Below are 20,762 nucleotides of genomic sequence, written 5' to 3' on the forward strand. Positions count from 1 at the left end.
TGAAAAGAAGAAGAAGAGAAAAGCATGAAAAAAAATTTGGGAAGGACGCACATGATGACACTTCTAGAGCAGAATTTCTGCTCCAAAAGTGCTTTTGGAACATAAATCTGTTTGATAACGTAATTTTTGGAACATAAATCTATTTGATTACACAACTTCATTTTTCTACTTTTGTAGCATTTTTGTACTTCAGAAGTAGTTTTGGAACCACTTGAAAAAGTAAGAAAAAAAAAAATACTTCTCTCCAAAAATAGAAGAATCAACTTTTACTTAAAAGCAGAAGTAGAAAAATCAATTTTTGGCGAGAAGTTGATTTCCAAAACCGAAGTGTTGCCATGCGCGCCACATCACCCAAATACTATTCCCCACCTATAATGTATGTATGTATGTATGTATGTATGTATGCACACATAAAAATAGTATATTCATTTAAAATTACACATAAAATCTTATGCTCTACAAAATATATTTTAACTAGAAATGGACTCGAGATTACGTGCAAACTTTGGAATAATAGAAAGAAGAACAACCCTGAACAATATATTTGGATTTGAGTGGAGCGAATGATGTTTATCATAATCATTGATCACGGCCGTGAAAGCTCATATGAACTCTCACATAATCAACGGTTAGGATGCATCGCTTGAGCGGTCGTGCATTCCGGCAAGAATTTCCCGTGTCAAGGAGTTGTAACAAAACGGAAGATCGAGAACAAACCGAAACTGAGAGCGTACAGTGGCAAATCGCTCAGTTATAGCCGATGCGACGAGCATGATCTCATGCGCTCTAAGCGTCCCTCGTCTCTGAGCCTCCTTTATTCTGCATTGTCTTCACCACCAACCTCACGTTCTCACCCAACAACCAGGTCTTACTGTTCCTTGACTGCCACCTCGCCGCCATGTTCGGAGACTCCCAAACCTTCCATTACCGACCAATGCATCACGCTCTTTCAATCCTGCGCCTCCTCCATATGCGAGGTGAAGCAGATACACGCGTTCTGCATTCGACACGGTGCTCCGCTCGCCGACCCAGACCTCGGGAAGCACCTCGTCCTCAAGATCGTGCGTCTCTCTGGGCCCATGGGCTATGCCCACCAGGTGTTTGATCAAATTCGATGCCCCAGTATTTTCGCTTGGAACACCATGATCAGAGGCTTCGCTGAGAGCGAGTATCCGAGGCCGGCGACCCAGTTGTACCGCAGTATGCGTGCGTCTGGTGTCGAACCAGACACGCACACTTACCCGTTTCTTCTGAAAGCCATTGCTAAGTCAACGGACGTGAAGGAAGGTGAGCAGGTACATTCTGGTTGTATAAAAAATGGGTTCGAGTCGTTGATCTACGTCCAGAACGCTTTGGTTCATATGTATGCTTCGAGTGGTGATTCGGAGAGCGCGCACAAGATGTTTGTATTAATGCCTGAAAGAGATCTTGTGGCTTGGAATACTGTCATTAAAGGGTTTGCTCTAAATGGGAGACCTAATGAGGCTTTGACACTTTACAGAGATATGGAGTTGGAGTTCATTGAGCCGGATGGGTTTACCATGGTCAGCTTGATCACTGCTTGTGCTGAACTTGGGGCTTTGGCATTGGGCCGGAGGATACATGTGTATATGACAAAGGTGGGTCTGACTAAGAATTTGCATGTTAATAACACCCTTTTGGACCTCTATGCAAAATGTGGCAGCATAAGGGAGGCGCAAAGATTGTTCAACGAGATGCATGAGAAGAATGTGGTATCATGGACGTGTTTAATTGCTGGGTTGGCAGTTAATGGATTTGGTAAAGAAGCACTTGAGCTTTTCAGCGAATTGGAAAGAGAAGGATTGGTGCCAACGGAGATCACTTTCGTCGGAGTCTTGTATGCTTGTAGCCACTGTGGGTTGGTTGACAAGGGTTTTGAATACTTCAAGCGGATGAAAGAGGAATTCCATGTTGTGCCTAGGATTGAACACTATGGTTGCATGGTTGATTTATTGGGTCGAGCAGGTTTGGTTGAGCGAGCACGCACATTCATACAGGATATGGAGTTGCAACCCAATGCCGTAATTTGGAGGATCTTATTGGCGGCATGCACAATACATGGGCATTTGGCTTTGGCAGAGGCTGCAAGAGCTGAAATCTTGCAGTTAGAGCCTAAGCACAGTGGGGACTATGTGCTGCTCTCAAATCTCTATGCTTTGGAGCGTCGTTGGTCTGATGTGCAAAAAGTGAGGAAGGAAATGGCAAGCGAAGGAGTCAGGAAAGCTCCCGGGCATAGCCTTGTTGAGTTGGGAAATAAGGTTCATGAATTTACTATGGGCGATAAATCTCATCCTCAGAGTGAGGCAATATATTTGAAGCTAGCGGAGATCACACAGTTGCTAAAATTGGAAGGTTACGTCCCTCAAACCTTAAACGTCTTCGTGGATATAGAGGAGGAGGAAAAGGAGAATGCTTTGTCTTATCACAGCGAGAAGATTGCGGTGGCATTCATGCTCATCAACACTGGACCAGGTACTCCTATTACGGTCATGAAGAATTTGAGGATATGTGCAGATTGTCATTTGGCAATCAAACTGATTTCGAAGATTTACGATAGGGAGATTGTTGTGAGGGATCGTAGTCGATTTCATCATTTTAGGGGTGGCGCTTGTTCTTGTAAGGAGTATTGGTAATATTCGGAATCATTATTTGGATATGTCTTACCTATACAACAAAAGTTATTTGCCCAACACTTGATGAAATAAATGTGACGGACAAAAAGCAAGTTGCAGTTAGCTCTATCTTATCTCCCTTTTTACTCGTCTAACTAGTGGTGGTAATGAAACACAGCAGCAAATCTGAAAGAAAAACGATGGTACATAGCTTCTGTAGTACCAGCAATGTTAAATTGATATATTGACGCTTGACCCAGCAGCATACGTTCCATGATTGAGTTTTTGATTGGTTAATGTGCAACTAAAACATTCAAGCTCTTTTCCGTCCTAGTGCAATTGATACTTGTCATATTTGGCTTGAACTTTCTCAGAGTTCCTTTCATTGGTTCATTTTGTTGGTTTCATAGAGGTGTTAATATGGGTCTTTGACCCACTTTTTAACTCGCTTTTATTCACTTAGGTTATACATGGATTCAGTTTAGGCTTATAAAGTTTGTTAAAAAACTGGTCTCAACACAACTCATTTTCAGCCCGTGGCCTGCAGCTTCTCGAGCACCCACTTGTAAATGGGCTTCAATTCAAGTACATTAATTTATACGCTTTCTTTATTTTTTTTTATAAATAAAACAAAGAAAGAAAAAAAGAAAAATTGTTCTAGAATAGTGGTCGGAAAAATTAAAAGTAAAAAATTATTTTTATCTATTTTTTAAAAATAATTTATTAAAAAATTTAAAAAAAAAATCCATTGTATGAAAGCGTTTTAGCAATAACATTTTTTTAATAAATTATAAAAAATAAATATTTCATAGTTTAGTTAAATATAGAAGCATTTAAGAAATATGGATTGGGTCGGGTATGGGTTGGATTGTGTCCGGTATGAGTCGTTCGATTTATATTATATGAAAATGGGTCAAAACGAGTTGAATGGTTCAATACGAATCGAACTATATTCGACCAAGTTTGAACCCAACCCGACCCGACCCATTCATTTGGCACTTCTTATTCATACGACTTGTGACTTATGTTTAGTGGAACTAGAGTGGTTTATTTTGTTTCTATTTCTTGTTTGATATTGGAGCTTTTGCGCATGGTCGTTGCTTTGGTCTTAAATTTAACAGCTTAAATTTAGAACCGAAATGTTATTGTAAGTCTTCAAAAATCTTCTTGGTTTTTCATAGGAAAGCCTCGACTTTTCTGAAATAGCATAGATAGTGGATAGGTATTTCCCTTGCCAAGTACAATTGACTCGGTTACAATGTTAGAAAATATGATCGAATGGGATGAATATCAGAATCCAACTTTGAGGCATAACAACACTCTATTTAAAGATTTATTTGCCCCACGACATTGCTAATGGTTATTGGCAAATATTCTCCATGATACAACAAATTCTAAAGGAGAATAGCATATAGCAATTTTGATATTTTTCCAAGATCTCTCAAGGGAAATAATTAAAAAAAATGACGGTGTATTTTTAAAAAAGAAAAACGAAAGTAGAAGTTGAGATTCCGAAAATGAACAGAGTCGCTCAATATATAATAGTTGAAAGAAGACAACTTTTCATGTCCGAAAAGTGTCATTCGATCGCAACTACATGTATCCAAACAACAGTTAATTTAAGACTCACTATTTCGTGTCTAAAGAGAAGTTAATTTGGACACAACTCTTCGTTGTCCGAAAAACACTTTATTCGGACACAATTCTTCATTGTTTGAAAACCGCCTCGTCTGAAAGATTGCAACTCTTGGACATAAATAATTAATTAAAATTCAAAAAATAAATTTAATAAAATAACTGCAAATCCTACATACACTCTTTTGTTAGGAATCAATAATTAAAATTCAAAAAATAAATTTAATAAAATAACTGCAAATCCTACGTACACTCTTTTGTTAGGAATCAACAATTTATTTTAATTATAATCTCAAAAAAATAAAAATAAATTGATAAGTGCACCTAATAATCAGGTAGGTATGGTGGGGTCTAGCCCACTTACCTATTTCTCTTTTTATTGAAGTATTACAATAGCATTCTAATTTATAAACGGACTTGCAATCTTCCATCTCTTCTACATGGGACACAATAAAAAGCACTTATGTTTGCCTTTTCAAACAAACTTCAACATAGAATGCTAAATCGAGACGCAAACATCACAGGCAAAATGGAAGGATGGGGTTTGGGCAATATTTCTCATTCCTTCGCATGCCTCGCCGAAGCTAGCACAGAGTTCGCATGTTCTTGCACCACCTTCCACGCCATGGCTACGTGCCTCTCTGTCACCAGCGCGCCACCGACACAGAACCGTATGGCATAGATGCCTCCGACCAATGCATGAGTCATGAAGGCCCGGCCTGAAGCATTAACAGCTTCAAGCAACCGTGCATTAAGCCTGTTCACCTCTTCTGCCTTCCACGCTTCACCGTGTCTGTTTTCAAGCACATGACCAATTGTCATGTTATCGATTACTGCAGAAGGATGAATCCTGAAGCAGATCATTGCGAAATGTCTAGGGAAAGCAATTTCGAATCGGCCATCTTCCACCACGAGCTCCCCGAAAAACTTTGCCAATCCACAGTGGTTCCTGATGTGATTTCTCAGGTTGTGTTCTCCATAGCTTCTTAGTACAAGCCACAACTTCAATGCCCTGAACCTCCGGCTGAGAGAAAGTTGCCAATCTTTGTAGTCCACCACTTGTTTTGAATCGGTTGCCTCATTCTTGAGGTACTCTGGGTCTGTTGATAGGGACTTTACTAGGGCACTTGGATCTTTTAGCCAGAGACAGCAACAATCAAGAGGGGTCAATAACCACTTGTGCGCATTGAAGCTAAATGAGTCAGCAAGCTCAACCCCATTGATGAGTTTCCTGTACTCTGGGCATATGCAAGATGCCCCTGCGTAGGCAGCATCTACATGAACCCACATGCCAAATTCGTTAGCGATCTTGCATAGAGGTGTCAGTGGATCCACCGCTGTGATCGCTGTCGTCCCGACGGTGGCGCACAAGTATAATGGAATTAGTCCCCTGTCAATATCCGAATAGATTACGTTCCTTAGCGAGTCTGGTGACAGGCCAAACGATGTCGACCAGGTCGTCTTTATGGTTCGGAAGTTCTGCGGGTCGATTCCCACGATCCGAGCTGCTTTCTGGAACGAACAATGTGTTTGGTCCGAACCATAGACGACGAGCTTTGTGATAGAATCCTGTCCTAATCTTCTCAGGATCTTATCTCTTGCAGAAGTCAGGGTGCAAATAATGGCCTCGCAAGTATTTCCTTGGATGACCCCCCCACCGTGTCCTGAGAAAAGGAATGACGTCGGCAAATCGAGCAATTTCCCTAGCCAGTCCATGACTAGGCTCTCCAGCTCGGTCGCGGCGGGGGACGAGAACCAGTTGAATCCTGCCACATTAAACCCACTGCAAAGCATCTCGCCAAGCATCCCCGGGATGCTAAAACCGGTTTGGAAGTAGGCGAAGAAGTTGGGACTTTGCCAATGAGTCAGACCTGGCACAATGTACTGATCTATATCATGAAGTATGGTTTCTATAGATTCTTGATCGGATGGAGCGGAATCTGGGAGGCATTTGGAAAGATATCCTGGCTCAACTCGGCTGACGACCGGGTACTTTTCAATATTTTCATAGTAGTCGGCTAGGAAGTCTATGATCATGTGTCCCTGACGCCTGAATTCATCAGGATCAAGTAGATTCATGATCTTGCTTCTGTTTTTTGAGGAGATGCTCATCACATTCGGATTGGATGCTTCCTATATATGGATGGAGCAACAAGAGGGGTGGTACCGGTTGCCGAAGCCATTATGAGTCGAGAGTAGTTGATAAATTTGCTTATGTTCCTTGTGGGTAACTCTTACTATCTTCTTGATGGGGGCCACCGTTAAATTGTACGACAGAATTAACACTTGACTTTTTCTTTCACATGATTATTATTCAGAGCAAATTGGGTCTTAAGTCTTAACCAATTCAATTGGTTTAATCAAGTCTTGCTGTTGGAGATGTGTTTTGTTGGAAATACGGTTCCTTTTCCTGAAGTGAATTGGTAAATCAATTTAGTTGTGAATTAAATCATGTACAATTAGGAAAGCATCTTCTGTATATCTTTTTCTTTATTGTGTCCATACATTGTATTATACATAAAGCCTTATACATACAATACACTTACAGATTTCTGAATTCCTCTGTTTCTTCTTTATTTCGTGTCATGGTATGAGAGCGTTTCCTTCCCTCGCTTCCGCAACCCATTCTGATTGCCTTCCTTTTCTGGTTTTTGAAAAATGACACCAATGGTCCCCGAACTTTGGCCAGATTTGCTGTGTGGTCTCTGGATTTTTTTATCTGTTCGGTGCGGTCCCCGAACTAGCCCAATGTGCAATGTGGTTTATAAAGTCTTAACTTGTTCAATGTGGTCCCCAAACTTTTGATTCATGTTCAATTTAGCCTTTGTATGAAATGAAAATGTTTAGTATCGTTCCTGAATTGGAATTACTAGAAGAACAAAATTGAACATTTTAACATAGTTTAGGGAGTAAATTGAATATGCATCAAAAGTTCGGGATCTACATTGAATAAAATAAAAATTTAGGGATCATATCGAATAAATTAAAAGTTCATGAGCTTGCATGCATATGATGCATATTAATGTACCCTAAATGCCCACATGGTGGTTATGCATCAGTTGCTTGCCGATCGTGCGCACAATGGGCGCAACGTGCATGACTTGTGAGTAGCAACTGTTGCTGATCACGTAGTAATAGTGGGATCAGCAACGATTGCCGAAATGGAGAGTGTGTGCGTGCATTGTGTGTGAGTGAGAGACAAAATGGTTTCTCTCTCTTTATTGGTGCCATGACCGAAATATCAAGAGCACGGAGTAACGGGTCTACGAGATTGCTAGCACAATTAAAGTGGTAATTAACTGGAGTTCTTTCTTCCGTTTGGCATGCGATTGGTGCGCAATTGGTGCCGATGGTATGTCTAAACTAGAGGTCTAACATTTGTAGGACTCGAATTAAGGAATATCGGAACCAAATTGTTTTAAGCATGTTATGAGGTAATTCTTGTAACCCTTTGTTCAATTTGATTTTTTATTGAAACACATGGACGCCTCTACAGATACATGTATAAATTTTATTTTCGCTGCAGTTATTTTTTTATTTTTTTTATTTTATTTATTTATTTTTTTCCTATGCATGTTAGGTATAACCCAACACCATCCACTTGCTTCAACTAAGGATCCGGCCCATAGTTTTTTCCTATAAATGGAAATGAATACGCTTATTTCCCTCTTAACTCACAGGCCAAATACTTTCCTCTCGCACTGCTGATTTTTCTTTTATCTTCTTTCTATTTTCATGTGCCAGCTGAAAGCCACTTTCCTAAAACGGTGTCGGATCAAACTTCTTTCCTTTCTCGATTGACCCCCTTTCTTGCCCTGTTTGGCAGCCGGCCAACGTTGCTCTCTTGGTCACTTTCCTTTTTGGTATTGTTTCCTACTTTAGAATGGCACATGCTAATCACATTTGGACTCCTTCTAGGCCAAGGGAGTGTGGCTGAACTTATTAGAAGAAGTTTAGGGCTTAATCTTGAAATTTCTATGAGTTTAGGCTCCCTTGGTGCGTTTGCTGAATGGGACAAATGTGGCCAACTGTTGGCTTGCGTCAAAATCCTATTACCTTTTTACCCTTCAGAGCCTCAAGTGTTTACAGGAATGCTATCTCTATCAATAAGGGTGTCAAAACCAAATCAGACTTAACTGAAAATTTCATTCATTTCAGTTTGATCTGATTTTCGGTTCCGATAATTGAAAATAACTATTCTTTTTTTTTTTTCAGTTCGGTTATTTCAGTTCAGCTCGATTTGGTTAACCAGCTCGACGGCCCTCAGCCCCTCCCCCTCCCCAAAAAAAAGCGAATAAGAAAAACCAAAAATTGAATTGAAACGAACCGAACCAAACTGGATGTTTGGTTTAGCTCATCTTCAATTCAGGGCGAGACGTGGGAGATGTGGTGCAGTTCAAGCTTATACCCTAGTACTTGAGTTCATTTCGATTTTTTAAAATATCAAATCGAGCTGAACCATTGACACCCCTAACCATCAACTTAGTATCTTCTTTGAAAAGCCTAGTTCATTCTTCCTTCTTAGTAAAAAATAAAATAGACAATTCTAGTAAATATAAATGATTGATAGGAAACCAGATATATCTTCTCACACCTATGATGGATTATGTAATGAAGTAAATGCTCTCGCGTGGTGATAATGTGGATACAAAAGAAGGGAAAGATGTTATTGCAAGAGTGATGATTTTTTACTGGCCAATGAAAGGCTTGAAGAATTTAAAGAAGTATGAGAGACAAGCTTCAAATCGACTCTTTGAAGTTCAGAAAATGTGGATAGAAAGGGTTGCACCATTCAATTCAAATCCTTGTAGAAAGAGTGATCTGGTTCAGATTTGTTGCGATTTTAGGGTTAGAGCTGTTCTTAGCTCAATTTCAATTCAGTTGAGATATGTTGCAATTTCAGGGTTAGAGCTGTTTTTTGGCTCAATTTCAATTCAATTGATAGGATCCCTTTCGGAGAGGGTGAAAAAATAAGTTGGTGCACGATGTTGCCCTCGACAAGTTGAATCCGGCACGTTACGTGAAATCGCGTGCCGTGAATCTCAAAAGATCCAAAGGGGCAAGCAGTAAATTTCCCCAGAAAAATTTTATGACAGTTGAGGAGAGAGAGGTGAAAAGTGAGGAGCCATGCAAAAATGTGGTCCTAATTACCTCTACGACGCCCACAAAAACAGCATTGGAATAGAATATAGAACCACGTTCCCATCGTGCTTGCGAGTCTAATGCTTATGTCGAACTCTGTATTTCCCTTTTGAAACATCTATATGCATGGGTGTGTCATCATTTGGTCTGTTTGTACTTCTGAAAAATGATAGTTTAAAGGAAAATGAGAAGTTGACCATTGATCATCTAAGTCCACTTAGTAATCTGAGTTTTTTTCGACCGCATTGAACTATTTGAACAATAATTCTGATTTTTAATAGAACTTATTAAGCCCGAGTTGCTGAATACAGTCATCAGAACCAAATTCCAAAGATGATTGCCTGTGTTATACAAGCATGTCGTGGTTTATTTAAATCATGTTGTGGCTTTCTTTTATTAATTTTTTCAATTGTCTATGTCATTTAAATTGCAAATACGCGGAGGTGAATTAGTTTCGGACATGCGACGTGGGTGCGATTTTTTTTTTACTTTTGGGGGTGCCAAACAAATTTTTTGATCATGCGACAAGAGTTACTTAGTTTGATCATATGCAAGATAGTGTTCCTTGCTTGATGAAAACAAGTTGTTCGTAGAAAAGAAAATCATATAAGCACAAAAAGAGTCAGGGACTAAAATATCAATTTCCAAATGTCACAATTTTTTTTTACACAATTGACCAAAATTTACTATGGTATAACCGTGGATGTAATTTTCTTCATATTGCAAGAACTCTATATTTTTCTTTTGACTCACTATCAAAAAGTCCTAAGTACAGGTAGTGATCAAATATGTCATTCGTAGTATGTGTGAAACTAGTGAAAGATGTTTGGAAATGAAAGTCAATATATCATCGAAAGCTAATTACAATGGTTGCCCATCATTCGGAAAAAAGTGTTTGTGGCCCGGAATGCACCGTTATTTTCTAGGAATGCACCGTTACCGTTACATTAGCATAGCCCTAGTTTAATACATCGAGTATAACCCCGACTTCTATTTCTTTATCTTTTCTAGGTCCACATACCTAAAGGAAAATACTGATGTCCGTGGACAATTTCCGCATTCATTGAGTTTTTCATATATATTTGCCTTCAAGAGAGGTACTCGTCTTCTAATTTGATAAGTGGTCTACGCAGTGCCTTTAATTTCAAATAGCATTATTCCCAAAACACAAATAGTTTGACCTTGTCTTCGACCTCAGCCATGGCTTTCCCTTCCGTCTATGGCTCGACCAGCGTTCCAATGCCATCTCATTGCCAGCAAACACCATCAGAGATGACTATCAAATATGAATATACTAAGTTTGACTCGAACAATATGCACGTAGTGGATGGCGAAGTTGGTATGGCAACGTTAGTGATGATGCGTAAAATGTTCACTTGATCTCCGACGACAGCGAGCTCCGACGATAGCATTTGGGTCGACGCAACACAAAGAGAATGGTGACGTGACTAGGGTTGTTAGACTAGACATGGGTAAGGAGTTTGTTTGTACCCTGCATTGATAATTTGATAGTGTGGATAAATGGGCTAAACTCTTCATTTGGGCCATCCTCCTTTAGGCCTTATACCTTGTGGGCGCTGTGTAGTTGCACAATATTCCTAAGATATAACAATAATTCATGAATTAGGCTTACTTTGAAGCTGGGCCTCGAATGGAATATGAGCCCCAAGTACTTTTATCCTCATCAGAAACTCCGAGGACAAATGTGGCCAACGGTTGGCTTGCACTGGAAACTCTTTTTGTTACCTTTTTACCCTTCGCAGCTTCAAGTATTTACAGGAATGCCATCAGGGTTGTAGCTTCTTTGAAAAGCCTAATTCATTCTTCCTTCTTATAAAAAATAAACTAGACAATTCTAATGAATAGAAATGGTTGATCGCAAACCAAAATTGGCCAATGAAAGGCTTTGATGTTATTTGAGAATGAGAAGAATTTAAAGAAGCATGAGAGACATGCTTTCAAATCAAGCATTTGAAGTTCAAAAAATGGTTGCACCATTCATTTTAAATCTTCGTAAAAAGAGTGGCTAACCTTGGTGGCAGTGATACTAGAAAATTAGCCCTAGATCGTAGGCTATCCGTAGGACTTGCTGAAGAAGCTCCAGTACATATTGATGATGGAACACTTGAACGAGCTTTTAAAAAGTGAAACGACTTTATAGAAGCTGGACTACCCAAGTAGAAGAAATATCAGAATCTGTTCCAAAAGGATAATCTATTAAGGCTACAGTTAGTCTTGGTTCAATTGTGAATCTCGAGTGCCAACTACATGTGGAAGGATAGTTGAATGGGTCACATTAATTCGTAAGACAGTAAAATTATGAGGATATCATCCAAATGCCTCTTCAAGGTGCTTTGGATGTGTAAAGCTCCTTGCAAATGCCGACCAAACACACCTATGTGAAGCTACTCTTATAGGTAATGCTCAAAAGTTTTTGGGTATTCTTATTATGTCAAACAGATGCAAGGGATAAATTAGACCAAAAGCCTACCGGAGATGGGATTTTGGCTATTGTAGCATATGCTTTAGGAAGAGAATTATGTGATTTCTCACTTTCTTAAAAATAAAGAAAAAAACAGTTTTTAAATGCTCGGGTGAAAAAAGGTTTGTGGTAGCTGCCATTCTAGCAACTATACTTGTGAATTTGTATAATGTCCATATAGTTGTTCAAGAGTTTGTATCAAAGAATTTCTTCGCTAAACTTATCATCTGAGAAGCCATCGAAGTTTATAAGGAAAAGGATTAACCCTAGAGACAAAGAGAAAATCAAAGCCCTGAGCACATAGAACAAAAGCTCGTTGTGCTAATGAAAAACCCTAGAGCACCTGCTACTTTTATAGGATTTGCAAATCGTATTGAAACATTTCACATCGTTTGGCAAAAAAAACAAAGAATATATAGTTTATTTCCCCTTATTAATTTAAATTTTTTATTGAACTTTCTAAAATTGTATCAGAGTTAGGTCCTACCCCTTTGGCGTGAGTATCTCACCACTTTAGTCAACTTTCACGTGCAACACCTCGGGATGTTGAAATATCCCACATAGTTTGATAATGAATTTATATATTCTTCACATACATGTGTGTCTCCTTCTACTGCTTAAGCTTTTAGGTTGAACATTCTAACTTGGTACCAAAGCCAAGTGCCATTTTTACGTGTATGTGTGTCCACCCCCATTGTCAAATTCCGCGTGCACTAGGTGAAGGGAGACCGCTGACCATAAGTACATAAATAGCATATAAAGCTCATTTATAACTCATTTATTTATATACTCTCGAAAATAAACAATCATTCTGAAACTTTTTCTTTTACTTTTAAACAATCATTACAATATCAATTAGTGCGTTTATTTCCAGAATATGCATAATTACAAATGCAGAATTAGCGATTTAATAGTAATAGAGATTTACTAAAGTAATCTTGAAAACTAAATTGTTCGATAAAACTCGAGCATAAGCGAGCCACATGTTGATATGATTGTATTTACCAAAAACAGTCATATCGCCGCTGCCATCGATGCACATTGTTACCACTTACCACCATCCGCAGCACCACCACAGTTAACACAACAATGACTTTGTTGCTTTTCACGAAGCAAAACCACATGCAACGTAACGAACTCGAACGATCAAAAGATGTAGCAAATCGCTCAAAATACAAAGATTTCAGGAACTTCATATACACAATCTCAATTTAGGACGTCACAGTACACACATTTTAGCAATATTGGGCCAGTCCATGAACCCAGAGGTGAGTGGGGCTTGATAGGATGCCCGTTTTGTAAAAGTGCAAATTTCCATTAATCGAACGCGCTGGATGTTTGGATCGGAACAGCAATCTGGCCATCGAAATTGAAAAACATGGAGACAACATCATTTGGTCCAGTTCAGACAAATTCAGCTTGCAGGCTAAGACGTCACACAGAAACGAGATCAAAACTCAAGGCATCAACCTGAACCCATCTTTTCCATTTCATCAACATTGGTTCGATTCAGTTGATGCTTCGATGAATAGCCTACTCCTTTGTCACAGAGACATTTTCCCGGTAGCGCAAAACGGGTTCCATTCAAGATGACCGAACCGAAATTACTCAGCTCGATCAAAATAGCCAGTGCAATGGCACAATATATCCCAGTCAAAATTTCTTTATCACTTTCTCTACTGGGATTGCCAGCCTGACCTACTTCATGATATAGCGGAACTAACCAGATGCGGGCTTAATTACAAGAAGCCGAAGAGGACTATGTACGGCTGAATCTTAAAGACGAGATTTGTCTCTTAATCTGTCATCTAAAGTTGCAACATTGGGCTTGACCCCTAGCCAATTTGTCCCACAAGCAGATCATCTGCCTAGGAGACTGGTAATGTGCAGTGTAATAGTCTTCCATGCAACCATATTGGCAAAATTTCCAGCTGTGTGAGTACTGTACCGGCACAGAACTGTTGCATTGCTCCACCCATATCCCCATGCTTACATCCTCCATCTTGAAGAGCTACCCACAGGCAAAACATATAACAGTTCAGCCATTAAAAAAAAAAAAAAGCTTGGAGGATATATATATTCTTACGAAAACCACACAGGAAAATCACCCTGAGGCTTCGGACTCTATGTTGAGAAACGACAAACCTGGCAGCATCACTTGAAATGACATATCCTGGTCCGTTCGCATATGGAGGGTATATTTCTTCTGACCATTCCTGTCATGTTGGACAATAATCATCACTTTGAGAGAATTATCAAGTCATACAAAAAATGCAGCAATCCACTACAAATTCACTGTACTCTTCAAATTGTTCAGCAAGATGCATAGCAAAAGGTCCATTATAATGAAACTGAACTTAATCATCAACAGGGCATGCAGAAAATATGTGTACATTCGTGTGTGCATCTGTAAAATGTCTTCTATTCAAGCTTCAAGGCGATAACATCTAGTGAGGAAAAAAGTGAAATCTTGCAGTTAGAGCCTAAACACAGTGGGGACTATGTGCTGCTCTCAAATCTCTATGCTTTCGAGGGTCGTTGGTCTGATGTGCAAAAAGTGAGGAAGGAAATGGCAAGCGAAGGAGTCAGGAAAGCTCCCGGGCATAGCCTTGTTGAGTTGGGAAATAAGGTTCATGAATTTACTATGGGCGATAAATCTCATCCTCAGAGTGAGGCAATATATTTGAAGCTAGTGGAGATCACACGGTTGCTAAAATTGGAAGGTTACGTCCCTCAAACCTTAAACGTCTTTGTGGATATAGAGGAGGAGGAAAAGGAGAATGCTTTGTCTTATCACAGTGAGAAGATTGCGGTGGCATTCATGCTTATCAACACTGGACCAGGTACTCCTCTTAGGGTCACGAAGAATTTGAGGATATGTGCAGATTGTCATTTGGCAATCTAACTGATTTCGAAGATTTACGATAGGGAGATTGTTGTGAGGGATCGTAGTCGATTTCATCATTTTAGGTGTGGCGCTTGTTCTTGTAAGGAGTATTGGTAATATTCGGAATCATTATTTGGATATGTCTTACATATACAACAAAAGTTATTTGCCCAACACTTGATGAAATAAATGTGATGGACAAAAAGCAAGTTGCAGTTAGCTTTATCTTTTCTCCCTTTTTACTCTTCTAACAAGTGGTGGTAATGAAACACAGCAGCAAATCTGAAAGAAAAACGATGGTACATAGCTTCCGTAGTACCAGCAATGTTAAATTGATATATTGACGCTTGACCCAGCAGCATACGTTCCATGATTGAGTTTTTGATCGGTTAATGTGCAACTAAAACATTCAAGCTCTTTTTCGTCCTAGTCCAATTGATACTTGTCATATTTGGCTTGAACTTTCTCAGAGTTCCTTTCATTGTTTTATTTTGTTGGTTACTCATAGAGGTGTTAATATGGATCTTTCACCCACTTTTTAACTCGCTTTTATTCACTAAAATCATATATGGATTTAGTTTAGGCTTATAAAGTTTGTTAAAAAATTGGTCTTAACACAACTCATTTTCGGCCCGTGGCCTGCAACTTCTCGAGCACCCACTTGTAAATGGGCCTCAATTCAAGTACATTAGTTTATATGCTTTTTTATTTTTTTTTTATAAATAAAACAAAGAAAGAAAAAAAGAAAAACTGTTCTGAAATAGTGGTCGGCGTCACCCGAGAAAATAGAAAAAAATTAAAAGTAAAAAATTATTTTAAAAAAATAATTGTTTAATAATAAGAAATTATTTTTAAAAATAGATAAAAATTATTTTTAAAAAAATAATTTATTTAAAATTAAAAAATTAAAAAAAATCCATTGTATGAAAGTGTTTTAGCAATAACATTTTTTAATAAATTATAAGAAATAAATATTTCATAGTTTAGTTAAATATAGAAGCATTTAAGTAATATGGATTGGGTCGGGTATGAGTTGGATTGTGTCCAGTATGAGTCATTCGATTTGTATTATATGAAAATTGGTCAAAACAAGTTGAATGGTTCAATACGAATCGAACTATATTCGACCAGGCATGAACCCAACCCAACCCAACCCAACCCCGACCCATTCATTTGGCACATCTTATTCATATGACTTGTGACTTATGTTTAGTGGAACTAGAGTGGTTTATTTTGTTTCTATTTCTTGTTTGATATTGGAGCTTTTGCGCATGGTCGTTGCTTTGGTCGTAAATTTAACGGCTTAAATTTGGAACCGAAATGTTATTGTAAGTCTTCAAAAATCTTCTTGGTTTTCATAAGAAAGCCTCAACTTTTCTAAAATAGCATAGATAGTGGATAAGTATTTCCCTTGCCAAGTACAATTGACTTGGTTACAACGCTAGAAAATATGATCGAACGGGATGAATATTAGAATCAAACTTTGAGGTATAATAACACTCTATTTAAAGATTTATTTGCCCCACGACATTGCTAATGATTATTGGCAAATATTCTCCATGATACAACAAATTCTAAATGAGAATAGCATATAGCAATTTTGATATTTTTCCAAGATCTCTCAAGGGAAACAAATAGAAACAATAATTGTGTATTTTTAAAAAAGAAAAACGAAAGTAGAAGTTAAGATTCTAAAAATGAACAGAGTCGCTCAATATATAATAGTTGAAAGAAGACAACTTTTCATGTCCGAAAAGTGTCATTTGATCGCAACTATATGTATCTAAACAACGGTTAATTTCGGACACACTACTTCGTGTCTAAAAAGAAGTTAATTCGGACACAACTCTTCGTTGTCCAAAAAACACTTTATTCAGACACAACTCTTCATTGTTCGAAAATTGCCTCGTCTAAAAGATTGCAACTCTTGGACATAAATAATTAATTAAAATTCAAAAAATAAATTTAATAAAATAACTACAAATCCTACTTACACTCTTTTGTTAGGAATCAATAATTAAAATTCGAAAAATAAATTTAATAAAATAACTGCAAATCCTACGTACACTCTTTTATTAGGAATCGACAATTTATTTTAATTATAATCTCAAAAAATAAAAATAAATTGATAAGTGCACCTAATAATCAGGTAGGTATGATGGGGTCTAGCCCACTTGCTCATTTCTCTTTTTTTAAAAATATTACAATAGCATTCTAATTTATAAACTGACTTGCAATCTTCCATCTCTCCTACGTGACACAATAAAAAGCACTTATGTTTGTCTTTTCAAACAAACTTCAACATAGAATGCTAAATCCTTACCCAAAAAAAAAAAAAAAACCGTAGAATGCTAAATCGAGACGCAAACATCACAGGCAAAATGGAAGGATGGGGTTTGGGCAATATATCTCATTCCTTCGCATGCCTCGCCAGAGCTAGCACAGAGTTCGCATGTTCTTGCACCACCTTCCACGCCATGGCTACGTGCCTCTCTGTCACCAGCGCGCCACCGACGCAGAACCGTATGGCATAGATGCCTCCGACCAATGCATGAGTCATGAAGGCCCGGCCTGAAGCATTAACAGCTTCAAGCAACTGTGCATTAAGCCTGTTCACCTCTTCTGCCTTCCACGCTTCACCGTGTCCCTTTTCGAGCGCATGGCCAATTGCCATGTTATCGATTACTGCAGAAGGATGAATCCTGAAGCAGATCATTGCGAAATGTCTTGGGAAAGCAATTTCGAATCGGCCATCTTCCTCCACGAGCTCCCCGAAAAACTTTGCCAATCCACAGTGGTTCCTGATGTGATTTCTCAGGTTGTGTTCTCCATAGCTTCTTAGTACAAGCCACAACTTCAATGCCCTGAACCTCCGGCTGAGAGAAAGTTGCCAATCTTTGTAGTCCACCACTTGTTTTGAATCGGTTGCCTCATTCTTGAGGTACTCTGGGTCTGTTGATAGGGACTTTACTAGGGCACTTGGATCTTTTAGCCAGAGACAGCAACAATCAAGAGGGGTCAATAACCACTTGTGCGCATTGAAGCTAAATGAGTCAGCAAGCTCAACCCCATTGATGAGTTTCCTGTACTCTGGGCATATGCAAGATGCCCCTGCGTAGGCAGCATCTACATGAACCCACATGCCAAATTCGTTAGCGATCTTGCATAGAGGTGTCAGTGGATCCACTGCTGTGATCGCAGTTGTCCCGACGGTGGCGCACAAGTATAATGGAATTAGTCCCCTGTCAATATCTGAATAGATTACGTTCCTTAGCGAGTCTGGTGACAGGCCAAACGATGTCGACCAGGTCGTCTTTATGGTTCGGAAGTTCTGCGGGTCGATTCCCACGATCCGCGCTGCTTTCTGGAACGAACAATGTGTTTGGTCCGAACCATAGACAACGAGCTTTGTGATAGAATCATGTCCTAATCTTCTCAGGATCTTATCTCTTGCAGAAGTCAGGGTGCAAATAATGGCCTCGCAAGTATTTCCTTGAATGACCCCCCCACCGTGTCCCGAGAAAAGGAATGACGTCGGCAAATCGAGCAATTTCCCTAGCCATTCCATGACTAGGCTCTCCAGCTCGGTCGCGGCGGGGGACGAGAACCAGTTGAATCCTGCCACATTAAACCCACTGCAAAGAATCTCGCCAAGCATTCCCGGGATGCTAAAACTGCTTGGGAAGTAGGCGAAGAAGTTGGGACTTTGCCAATGAGTCAGACCTGGCACAATGTACTGATCTATATCATGAAGTATGGTTTCTACAGATTCTTGATCGGATGGAGCGGAATCTGGGAGGCATTTGGAAAGATATCCTGGCTCAACTCGGCTAACGACCGGGTACTTTTCAATATTTTCATAGTAGTCGGCTAGGAAGTCTATGATCATGTGTCCCTGACGCCTGAATTCATCAGGATCAAGTAGATTCATGATCTTGCTTCTGTTTTTTGAGGAGATGCTCATCACATTCGGATTGGATGCTTCCTATATATGGATGGAGCAACAAGAGGGGTGGTACCGGTTGCCGAAGCCATTACGAGTCAAGAGTAGTTGATACATTTGCTTATGTTCCTTGTGGGTCACTCTTACTATCTTCTTGATGGGGGCCACCATTAAATTGTACAACAGAATTAACACTTGACTTTTTCTTTCACATGATTATTGTTCAGGAATACTCTTCAAAACGTGAAGTCGTTTAAATCTTATGGACAGAATACAGAATGCAAATTGGGTCTTTAGTCTTAATCAATTCAATTGGTTTAATCAAGTCTTACTGTTAGAGAAATGTTTTGTTGGAAATACGGTTCCTTTTCCTGAAGTGAATTGCGTAAATCAATTTAGTTGTGAATTAAATCATGTACAATTAGGAAAGCATCTTATGTTTATCTTTTTCTTTATTGTGTCCATACATTGTATTATACATAAAGCCTTATACATACAATACATTTACAGATTTCCAAATTCCTCTATTTCTTCTTTATTTCTTGTCATGGTATGAGAGCGTTTCCTTCCCTCGCTTCTGCAACCCATTCTGATTGCCTTCCTTTTCTGGTTTTTGAAAAATGACGCCAATGGTCCCCGAACTTTGGCCAGATTTGCTGTGTGGTCCCTGGATTCTTTTATCTATTCGGTGCGGTCCATGAACTAGCCCAATGTGCAATGTGGTCTCTGAAGTTTTAATTTGTTTAATGTGGTCCCTAAACTTTTGATTCATATTCAATTTAGTCTTTGTATGAAATGAAAATATTCAGTGTTGTTCCCGAATTGGAATTACTAGAAGAACAAAATTGAACATTTTAACATAGTTTAGGAAGTAAATTGAACATGCACCAAAAGTCTAGGGTCTATATTGAATAAATAAAAAATTTAGGGACCATATCAAATAAATTAAAAGTTGATGAGCCGCATGCATATTATGCATGTTAATGTGCCCTAAATGCCCATATGGTGGTTATGCATCAGCTGCTTGCTGATCGTGCGCACAATTGGCACAATGTGCATGACTTGTGAGTAGCAAGTGTTGCTGATCACGCAATAATAGTGGGATCAACAACGGTTGCTGAAATAGAGAGTGTGTGTGTGTACGTGCGCGCGAGCATTGTGTGTGAATGAGAGACAAAATGGTTTCTCTCTCTTTTATTGGTGCCGTGACCGAAATATCAAGAGCACGAAGTATCGGGTCAATGAGATTGCTAGCATAATTAAAGTGGTAATTAACTGGAGTTCTTTCTTCGGTTCGGTGAGCGATTGGTGCGTAATTGGTGCCGATGGTGTGTCTAAACTCGAGGTCTAACATTTGTAGGATTCTATAACTAAAGAACATCGGAACCAAATCGTTTTAAGCACGTTACGAGATAATTCGTGTAACCCTTTTGTTCAATTTGATTTTTGATTGAAACACATGGTCGCTTTGCAGATACATGTATGGATTTTATTTTCGCTGCAGTTATTTATTTATTTATTTTTGCCTATGCATGTTAGGTGTAACCCAACACCATCCACTTGCTTCAACTGAGGATCCAGCCCATAGTTTTTTACTATAAATAGAAATGAATACGCTTATTTCCCTCTTAACTCACAGGCCAAATATTTTCCTCTCGCATTGCTGATTTTTCGTTTATCTTCTTTCTATTTCCATGTGCCAGCCGAAAGCCACTTTCCTAAAACGGTGTCGGATCAAACTTCTTTCCTTTCTCGACTGATACCCTTTCTTGCCCTATTTGGCAGCTGGCCGACGTTGGATGGCACATGCTAATCACATTTGGACTCCTTCTAGGCCAAGGGAGTGTGGCTGAACTTATTAGAAGAAGTTTAGGGTTTAATCTTGAAATTTCTAATGAGTTTAGGCTCCTTTCTCCTATATTTATAGCCGGGTCATCATCAGGGCCAATTCAAATAGAATTCATAACCTGACCTATATTTTGTTCGATAAGGACATGCTAATTTGAAACAGAAAAATGTCGCTAATTTGTAAATGCACGA

At 39.0% G+C, this 20,762-nt stretch overlaps 3 protein-coding genes and 1 long non-coding RNA gene across 4 annotated transcripts; 1 reads left to right on the forward strand and 3 right to left on the reverse strand.

The window, feature by feature from the left end:
• The first annotated feature begins 588 nt into the window (after positions 1 to 588).
• LOC115729723 (pentatricopeptide repeat-containing protein At4g21065) lies at positions 589 to 2,711 on the forward strand. The gene has a single exon (XM_030660353.2). The coding sequence runs from the start codon at positions 780 to 782 to the stop codon at positions 2,652 to 2,654; it is 1,875 nt and encodes a 624-aa protein (XP_030516213.1). The 5' UTR covers positions 589 to 779; the 3' UTR covers positions 2,655 to 2,711.
• Positions 2,712 to 3,861: 1,150 nt separating this feature from the next.
• On the reverse strand, positions 3,862 to 6,380 carry LOC115729722 (phenylacetaldehyde synthase-like). Its single transcript, XM_030660352.2, has 2 exons — positions 4,767 to 6,380; positions 3,862 to 3,893 (listed from the first exon to the last, which is right to left on the reverse strand). Exon 1 carries the CDS (start codon positions 6,378 to 6,380, stop codon positions 4,827 to 4,829), a length of 1,554 nt encoding a protein of 517 aa, XP_030516212.2. The 3' UTR covers positions 3,862 to 3,893; positions 4,767 to 4,826.
• Positions 6,381 to 13,233: 6,853 nt separating this feature from the next.
• LOC115756696 lies at positions 13,234 to 14,037 on the reverse strand. The gene is made up of 2 exons (XR_004017249.2): positions 14,001 to 14,037; positions 13,234 to 13,903 (listed from the first exon to the last, which is right to left on the reverse strand). It is a non-coding gene; the product is annotated as an uncharacterized LOC115756696 (long non-coding RNA).
• Positions 14,038 to 17,189: 3,152 nt separating this feature from the next.
• On the reverse strand, positions 17,190 to 18,743 carry LOC115756702 (phenylacetaldehyde synthase-like). Its single transcript, XM_030696565.1, has one exon. The coding sequence runs from the start codon at positions 18,741 to 18,743 to the stop codon at positions 17,190 to 17,192; it is 1,554 nt and encodes a 517-aa protein (XP_030552425.1).
• Positions 18,744 to 20,762: the final 2,019 nt, after the last annotated feature.

Source organism: Rhodamnia argentea, chromosome 3 (genome assembly GCF_020921035.1).
Source record: "Rhodamnia argentea isolate NSW1041297 chromosome 3, ASM2092103v1, whole genome shotgun sequence".
Lineage (NCBI taxonomy): Eukaryota > Viridiplantae > Streptophyta > Magnoliopsida > Myrtales > Myrtaceae > Rhodamnia > Rhodamnia argentea.

Bases quoted from the DNA above. Each gene is read 5' to 3' on its own strand.
- LOC115729722 (XM_030660352.2), bottom strand. From the start codon at position 6,380: ATGAGCATCTCCTCAAAAAACAGAAGCAAGATCATGAATCTACTTGAT.
- LOC115729723 (XM_030660353.2), top strand. From the start codon at position 780: ATGCGCTCTAAGCGTCCCTCGTCTCTGAGCCTCCTTTATTCTGCATTG.
- LOC115756702 (XM_030696565.1), bottom strand. From the start codon at position 18,743: ATGAGCATCTCCTCAAAAAACAGAAGCAAGATCATGAATCTACTTGAT.